A 9,803-nucleotide genomic window follows, 5' to 3' on the forward strand; every position below is an offset into this window, starting at 1 on the left:
TAAGCTTTTAGTATAACAAAAAAACAATCTTCTATTAGACATTACATTTCTGTTCTATTTCTACTGCTTTTGTTCTCACCTTATTTACCACCCCTCGTTCCATCTTGTGCATATAAATCCTATTCTTATCAGTAATGTATACATCTTGAGTATTAAAGTGCATATGACATAGTAGTCACCACAAACTTCAATTTTCATTTCCTTTCCACTTTCTAGTTGGCAGATTAAGTTTGAGTTAGTACAACTGTCTTTAGCTATGGGATTTTATTTTTTAACATGCAGACTTACTTCAATAAGAACGAAAATTATTTTCTTCATTGAATTTTGCTAAATTTATATACCCACAGGGTAATAAAGTATAGTGTAAGTTGTGTAAGAGAAACAACAATGACAAACAAAATAAACGGGATTTCTGAAAATACGAGTTTGTTGTTGAGTTTATGGGTCAACTACAAAACTGGTATTTGATGTGTTCTCAATAAAGGATGATTTACAAACTATCGGGATGTCGGTTTTGTGTGACTTGTTTTTGTATGTCATGCTGTGTGCCACTCAATGATATCAAACTGAGCTGGAGTACTTAGGAAACTCGGCATGTGTACACCAATTCTCAATCTTGGCCAACATGCTCGCCGTTAAAGTCGAGCGTTACAGCATCTAGAATAAAGGCATGAACACTACTGGGAATGAAATAGGATGTGCTTCGCAGTATTTGGTTACGAATCCATCTCAGGACGCTGAATGTCACCACGGCAACGCATGCAAACTTGCAAAAAGACAAAAATACCGATCAAAATCTTTGGCCTCAGCTAATCACCAAAGTCGTTGTTTAACTAACTACGGAGGTGGGACCTATAGCAACAGCCAAAACGACCGACTACTTCGCGTCTCGCGCGTAAATGATGTCCGAGGTGCTGCTAACTATTTCAACTTTGCTGCAGAGAGTGACAAACGCAAGGACTCCAGGTTTATTGGTGACCAACATGAACTCACTGCTCAGATCCTCGGGTTTAACTTCTCTTTGTCTCCAGATTCCAAAGCAGCAACCATATATCAACACTACTATCCTGAGGGTGGATGGGGTTGGGTAGTGTGTGGGTGCGCTGTGTTAGTACAGTTACTGACCTCCGGACTTCTTTCTGCACACGGCTTTTTTATCTACCAAGTAAAACAACACCTGAAATTCAGTGTCGACATAACTGGAACAGGTAAGAAATTCTAACAAAGCGACATACGGATTTCATTTTAAGATATAAAGATAACTTAGGTCTAGTTATTAGCAAATACAAACTTAAAACTACAATAACTAAACTCGCGCTAATAATTGAACATCTTGAGATTTTGATTCTTTTTGTGTTTCTGAATTTTTGATTTGATGATGAACAAAGCTTTCCTGGAATGCTTCACATAATCTAAGCAATAATACACTGCAAGTAATAACAAAAATTTAAAACTTTAGTGTGATATAGGGATGAAAATGCCAAAAAGTACAGAAACAAGGTAGGGATGAATACACAAAATCATATATAAATCCCTACGTAAGTAGCCAGTAAGTACTGAGTCAATCTTACAGTCTTGTGTATTAGCCACTATAAGACTGTATAGCACTATTCAGTTTAAATGCTTTTATTCAAACATGAATTCGTGCAGCTGACAGAAATTCAACATGTAATTGTAGATACAAGTTATTCCTGGAAAGATTTGGCTACTTATATAGTGATTTTTATATGGTTTTATGTATTTATCCCATCTTGTTTCTGTACTTTTTGGCATTGCAAACATTAACTTATACTTAATTTTGTGAATTTTTTTATTACTTGTTTCCTTCCTTCCTTCCTTTTTTTTTAAGATTTTCATTAAAGTAGTTTGATAAGTGAACACTTGTTTTATTCTTATAATTCAATGGTAATATATATTGTGAATATCATATCAGTTTGGCTAGTTTCTTCATTGCACTTGTAGAATTACCTTATATGTTGATATTATACCATACAACTGGCTACAATATATTATTAATCATCAATGGTTATAATCTTTACTCATTGGGACATAATATTGAGGAACCTAAAGACACTGATTATATAGTTTACAAAACATTGAGTATTCTACACATTACAGTTTTTTAATGTTCATCTATTATTAGCTGGTAATTCCTGTTTCACCCTGTACTTAAGAATTTTAAAGGAATATCATATTTCTGTAAGAAAGCTAACTTTAAAAGGTAATTATAATATCGTTTACACTAATATTATAATTTTGGTTTTTAACTTATACTAAGCACTATCGTGATCAGTGATAGCCTGTTCCCAAGTGTTCTTAAAATACTTTTCTGTCATACTAAAGCCAGCGCGAAAACTTCACACATTTTTTTGGCTATCGTGGGAAAAGAAAAAAGAAAGATGAACACGTTTGATTTCTAGTTCTCCACTTTAGCAACATATTTCAATGATATTGGGAGTCTGACAAGGTATTGAACTCTCGATAATGGCAATTAGGTGCTCAATTAAAGCTATAACTCAACTTTAGCAGTTATTTGTAAGCATCATGGAGTAATAGATTGAATGCGGCAGCCATTGTTTTCTTGACCCATCCCTACATACTAAGTACTACTTGCAATATATATATATAATATAATACATTCTTACGAATACTGTAGAAAACAGAAGCAACATAACATAATTGTATGTTCTGATATTGAAGCCATAGGTATGCATTTTCTCAATGTTTGTTTTAGAGCAAAGCCACATTGGGCTATCTGCTTTCTCCACCGCGGGAAATGAAACCCTGGATTTTAGCGTAAACTTACTACTGACTCACTTGAGGACTTTCCCCGGTGGGTCGTCAGTTTTCTTAATGTACGTCTCTTGTTATGTATAGAATCTTTTCAAGGATATAGACGAACCTACAAAATTATAACCTTAACCTTAAGAATTAATAATCCAAAACACAGGCAGGATTGAATGGAATTCAAGGACAATCAGCAGCAGAACGTCAATTGATATAAATAAAAACAAGAAATAAAATAAATTTTGCGCAGTTTCACTGACAAAGTGACTGGTGCAGGAATTAATAAATAGCTATGAAGCATTTAACTTTAACATTTTATCACTAAACTTCTTTTAGTTTTTGTAAAAAAAATGGAGATAGTTAAACATTTCAGACTTGTTAATTTTTTGCTGCATAATATAATTCAATGTGTAGAGAAATGTAGCCTGTTATTAAAATGATTACTGTATCGCTGGTCAACATTGGATGTCGAAATAAGCTAAATTTCTGCACAAAATTCATCAAAGTATTCTTGGTTTTCTCCAGTTCGTTTTTTCTTTGATTACCATTATATTTTACCTCATTCGTTTTTTTCACTCTTGATTCGTTCTTAATTTGTTTCTTTTTCAATGATCGGATGCCTAAAGTCAGCTATAGATAATTAACTTCTCAATTTTAATGAAACAATGATTTCAAAACTCAAGAAGTTGGAAGTTGGCAACAAATTATTTTATACAAGCTGAGGCACCTAACCTTTGTCCGAGTTATGTTAACGTTTGGGTGGATACTATGATAAATAGCACAAAATTCTAGCTTTCACACAATTTATTATAACATATTATTTCAGTATTAGTACAAAAGCCCATCAAAAATGACGGGAAACCATTGTTAAATGATTAACTAAAACGCATTCGTTTAGTAGCACCAAAATACACCTACTTTTCACTTATTTCACCAGTCTCAAATTAATTCTTTAATTACTACATTTTTCGTAAAAACTACGTAGAAAAATGAAATATTATCGTGAACAAAAGACGTGTGCACTGTTGAGCCTTTTCATCGTATTCTAGGTCAGGAAGTAGAAACATAGTGCGGACATTCCGACACATATTTTCAACTCTTTCGACTGTACAAAGGGTAAAAGATATTTGATAGTAATAAATGTTTATTTTTCTTTCTGTTTTAAGGACATGCAGGTAATATAAGTATTAATATACCAAAAGAATATTTAATAATTAACATTTAGTCACCACTTAAAACTTTTTAAGCACTGGTTTTATAACATTAGTAATAGTAGACCTATTTGTAGCTTAATTTAATACACAAAAGTAACTTAAGGCTTAGCTGGAACACTAATTGGTAAATCATATTTTGCTTTTGGCTACAACTCAATGTCATAAAACTTCTGAATTTAAATATTGTGCTGCTATATCATAGAAGTTATCAAATAAATATAGAATAAAAAACTTTCTAACAATTGAATAATGAGCATTCAACATAAACATAGTTTTGTTGCTAAGCAACGATGTATATTGTGACAAAGGGAATAAGCCTTTTATGGTTAGTGATTCATTATTACCCCCCAAAACTTTTGCATAAGCTTTAAAAACTCACTATGTATACACTTAAAACGTGATCTACACTGTGCGATGATCAGGGTGACTTTATAGGAAGAGGTAGCGGCGAAAGTAGTGGCGGTAGGGGTGCTTTCTGTTACCCGCTTTCAACACCCAACTCTTAATGTCCTTCCACAATGTTTTACGTGATTAATAATAGATGGTCGTTGGCCGCAGAAGTGTCATATACGGGCCGAAGTTGAAAGTTCACGTGTTAAAGTAGGAAGTGAGTATAACTCAAGGAATGGCTCTTCATAATAGCCTTATGGTGGCTGTTGGAGTAGAAACGTAAGCTGAGTTTATGTATTATTTCAATAGTGGCAGCCATTTCTGTCATTGCATACCTTCATAGAGAGTGTTTGCGCATTCTCTGAAATATATAAGACGTTTATGTGCCTTCCCCAACACTGTGTGTAAGTAGTTTTTCAATGTAAAGACGTGGTGCCATCTATGCATGTAGTTAATTAACTAGCATCAAATATAATAAATATTGAATAGCAGCAATAATGGGGTGTTTAGGAGGCTCAAAAACTCCATTAACATGCCCCTAGTCCCAAACTATCATCCCAGGAAGTTTGGTTGAGATTGGCCTAGTGACCTAGGAGTAGAATAGTTAGATAACGGACAAACAGACAGGCACACTGATTTTTGCGCTTTATATATATAGATTCAAATAGTATCGGTAATTTTATTAAAAATACGTGTCAGCCTTTAGATTTATACATTAATCATATACTAATTTTCTTTAATGATTGATATCACTTGGACTATAACTGTTGCTAAAATGTTTTTGTTACCAACGCTTACCCAGCACCGATTCAAAATAATATGAAAATATACTTCTTTTTATTTGGGCCTCATTCACTAAATAAAACTATTAGTATGTTCTTTACTCTCAATGATCAAAATTACTCGCGAAACGATTTTAATATTACAATTCTCATTGAAACATTCGTTTGTTTGTTTTACACTTTTCGCGAAAACTACACAACCGTCCCTAATTTTGAACTGATAGAGTAGAGAGAAGGCAGCTAGTCAACAGCACCTACCACCAACTGTTGACTGAATAGTGGAATTTGATCCCAAAGTAGGGACGCGTTTTTGCGGCAACAGTCAACGAACCATACCCTTGCCCTCCCCAACTAAGCCCCTCATACAAATAATACACGATAATTATATATCTGTTAAAAACGATAAAAGCCACAACACATTTATTACCATCATTTAGTAATTTACAAATAAAACATCGCAATAAATAACACCAGTGGTGATACCAGGATCAAATTAAACAAAATTCATGAAGGTTAGAGCCATATTTTCAATAGCTAAAACAATAATTATGGGTTTTTATTTATAAAATATGAATATATCCGGTTCCCTATTTAAAAATTGTAATAATATTATTAAAATCGTTCGTTTTTTGGCTAAGAATTTTAAGGAATATTACTGGCAAAATTTCACGAATGTATGGCTTGTTTAAGATTCACAAAGAAAACACTCCACATCTTTGTACAAGGTTGAAACATAGTGCTTTAGTTTACCTGATGATGACAAAACCTTGTCGAAACGTTTGCTGTTATGTAAAAGTTTTTCTTGATTACCCATTCAAGCCGTCTTCAACCATTATTTCATTTACAATGTTTAGTTTACAATTATAACCTTAACCTTATGTTTAGTCACATTATCAGTTGTTCGAGCAACGATTCTAAATCTGAAAAAGGTACTTGAATATATTATATAGTTTACTTAACGTTGTAAGTGCATAAAATTTCTATTAACTATCAAACTGTAGATGAATTATGTGTGTGTGTGGAATATTAATTGTACTTTACTCACCATAATAACCTATATTAATAAATGTATTTGAATAAAAGGTAACATTAATGCTACTCATTTCATACTCTTCTTCGCCGTCGTAATTGTAAACTTCTTGGAAGAAAAAATTAAAAACTGTAGTTTCATTTCTTTCTCCATCACTAATAAACACGCCCAGGCCTCTTGCCATTTACATTCATAAACTATCAAAAATTCTCTAATATTGCTACCTATTATACACCCTGTAATGTCTTTAAAACTAGCGTTTACCGTATACTACTGAAATAAATGTTCGTAAAGCTCGCACACACGAAAGCTGTTTTTTTTTTTTTGTTAGTGCAAAGCTACACAAATAGATATTTGCACTCTGTGTACAGCGAGGAATTAAAAACCCCAAATTTAGCCTAGAAACTTACCACTAATCCGCATAAAACTTAATTACTGATATATTTTCAAATCCTGATCTCCAGAAAACTATGATTGTTCCAGTTGTGGAAAATCCTTAGCATAAAATATATTACTACACGAAACACAGTGGGTCACAGACAATTATATATCAAAGCTAAATTTCTTTTGTGGCATATGAGTTTGGAACACTGTGACTGCTCCTCGGCACTTCTTGAATGACACTAGAGTAGGAATTATCAATACTACTGGTGGCAACGAACGTGTCAAGAAATAAAATATTCACAATGAGTTATAGTAATTGTATTGACCCCTAGCACTGAACTATTCATCGCTTTTGTAACTCTCTCCAAATACATCTTAACTATCAACTTAAGTAGTATTGTTCGATATTGTATTTTAGTAGTAAAAGAAGGAAATAACTCAGTAAAATTCACAAGTGTTAGACCAAATCATTTGTTACATTCTCGATAATGACCTGAAAATTATAACAAAGAACTCGAGGACTGTGACAAACAAAATAAACTAACAATGTGTTATACCGGTCGGTTTATTGAAGTAAGCTGTAGCTTATTCTCCTGTAATTGCTGTTTGTTGATCCGCATATTATTACTGTTTTGTCAATTAAGTAAGAATTCGTGAAAATTCTAATACACAAAATTCTGGTTTAACGTCCGTCTCAAATACTCTTAAAAAAAGAAAGAAAATAGAACAATTGTACACCATGAAAACCAGTTCATAGTATTTTTTTTCAATCCTTTATTTTTCAATAAAGCTTAAAATCAATAGATTAGTAATGTCATCGTTCTACTTTCTTTGTCAACTCCTTTCATAGTGGGAGTTTTCTGTTGTGCAGGTGAGATCGTTTGGCGACAAGTAAAAAGTCAGACTTAGCGGTAACAAAAACAAAAAACATATTAAGTTACAGAATATTATCTTAGGGCGAATATCGTCATCCCCTGGTAATTAGTAAATTTGTTTGTTTGTTTGAACTTAAGCACAAAGCTACACAATGGGCTATCTGCCCACCACGGGTATCGAAAACCGGTTTTTAGTGTTGTAAGTCTGTAGACATGCCGCTGTGCAATTAGCAAGTAATATTATTGAGGATTCAGAAAGTTAACCCAGGGGGGTTTATTTAATAAAATATTAGACTATGCTATTTTTTACGTTATTATAATACCACCGATCATAAAGAAGATTCTTGAACCATATGTTTAATATTTTTACTTTCAAACTTTATTTCACCAGGTGTTCTTTAACGTAACATATTGTGCATCAGGTTAATCAATCACTATTAAATCTTAGTTTCCTAACCCATGAAAGTTTTTTTTATTTTAAGGCAGCTGTAATTTTTCTTTTTTTCGGCACAAAATTTCCCGTTTATTTTCTTCTCTAAAAAAAAAAGATAGAATAAAAGTACTGTTCCCAATTTGGTTCTGAGAGAAAGTATGTTTTTTGTAGTCTCTCGGGACTTTTGTAATAACAAAGGATTAATATTATAGCTTATTTTCTTTAATTTAAGCGCACTTAAGATATTCCATTTATCCTTATTACAAGTCATTATAATGGTTCGTGAGAGTGATGAATGGGTTGTTACTTTGCAGAAATGTATTAATCATTTGAATAATAAATATTTATACAGTGGAGCATATAAGAAACAGAATCATTGGAAGTTGTCTCTGAATGTGACAACACCTCAAGAAAATAATAATCTATGGTATGTTATGCCAACTTACCCATCACCGATTGAAAATAATAATCTATGGTATGTTATGCCAACTTACCCATCACCGATTGAAAATAATAATCTATGGTATGTTATGCCAACTTACCCATCACCGATTGAAAATAATATGAAAATACATTTCTTTTTATTTGGGCCTCTTTCATTGAACAAAACTATTAGTATGTTCTATACTCTCAATGATCAAAATTACTTGAGAAATGACTAAAATAATTTAATTTCATAAAAATATTCGTTCGTTTTAGAACTTTCGCGAAAACTACGCGTAGAGCTATATGCACACAACCGTCCATAATTTTGAACTGATAGTGTAGAGGAAAGGCAGTTAGTACACAGCACCTACCACCAACGCATGAACTACTTTCGTTTGACCGAACAGTGGAATTTGATCGTCACGTATATAGTTCCCCCACGCCCCCAAAGTTGGGGCGCGCTTCAGCAGCAACATTCAACGAACCATACCTTGCCGAGTATGTTAACAACTTGGCCACGTCCAGCCCGTCTTACAAATAATACATGATAATTACATAATTGAAAAAAAAGTCACAACCATTAATTACCAGCATTTAGAAGCTTACAAATAAAACATCACAATAAATAACACCAGTGGCGATACCAGGAACACATAAGACCAATAATTCAACAAAATTAATAAAGGTTAGAGCCATATTTTCAATAGACAAAACAATTATTATGGGTTTTTTTTTATAGAATATCAATATTTCCGGTTCCCAATTTTAAAATTGTTTGTTTGGTTGATTTTTTATGAATTTTCGCGCAAAGTTACACGAAGACTATCTGCGCTAGCCGTCTCTAATTTAAAAGTGTAAGACTAGAGGGGAGGCAGCTAGTCATCACCGCGAACTTTTGGGCTACTCTTTTACCAACGAATAGTGGGATTGACCGTAACGTTATAACGCCCCCACTGCTGAAAGGGCGAGCATATTTAAAAATTGTAATAATGTTATTACAAGCGTTCGTTTCTTGACTAAGAATTTCAAGGAATATTAGCTTGTTGAAAATCCACAAAGAAAACTCTTCACATTCTTGTATAAGGTTGAAACATAGTGCTTTCGTTTACAATGTTTAGTTTACAATTATAACCTTAACCTTATGTCTAGTCACACTGTCAGTTGTTCTAGCAACGATTATAAATCTGAAGAAGGTACTTGAGAATATTATTTAGTTTATTTAACGTTGTAAGTCCAAATTTTCATTAATTATCAAATTGTGTATGGAGTTTGAATTACCCTTTACTCACTATAGCAACTTATATTAATACATTAATTGCGGTTTGTGGGGGTTGTTGCAAGGTATCTTTGTGCCAAAGATTATTTGGATGAATAGAAATATAAGGGAACCATAGGCTAAAATACAGACGTTGAGTATGGTATATTATAACAATTTTGGAAGTGCCCGGCATGGCCAGGTGGATAAGGCGCTCGACTCACAAT

General features: G+C 33.1%; 1 protein-coding gene across 1 annotated transcript in view; it reads left to right on the forward strand.

Moving 5' to 3' along the window:
• The first annotated feature begins 670 nt into the window (after positions 1-670).
• The window catches only part of LOC106463368 (monocarboxylate transporter 12-like), a 31,379-nt gene continuing 22,246 nt past the window's right edge, over positions 671-9,803 (forward strand). The window contains exon 1 of the mRNA XM_013923392.1: positions 671-1,208. Within this exon, the coding sequence (XP_013778846.1) occupies positions 671-1,208 (538 nt within the window). The remainder of the gene's footprint in view (positions 1,209-9,803) is intronic.

Source organism: Limulus polyphemus, unplaced genomic scaffold (genome assembly GCF_000517525.1).
Source record: "Limulus polyphemus unplaced genomic scaffold, Limulus_polyphemus-2.1.2 Scaffold1387, whole genome shotgun sequence".
Taxonomy (NCBI): domain Eukaryota; kingdom Metazoa; phylum Arthropoda; class Merostomata; order Xiphosura; family Limulidae; genus Limulus; species Limulus polyphemus.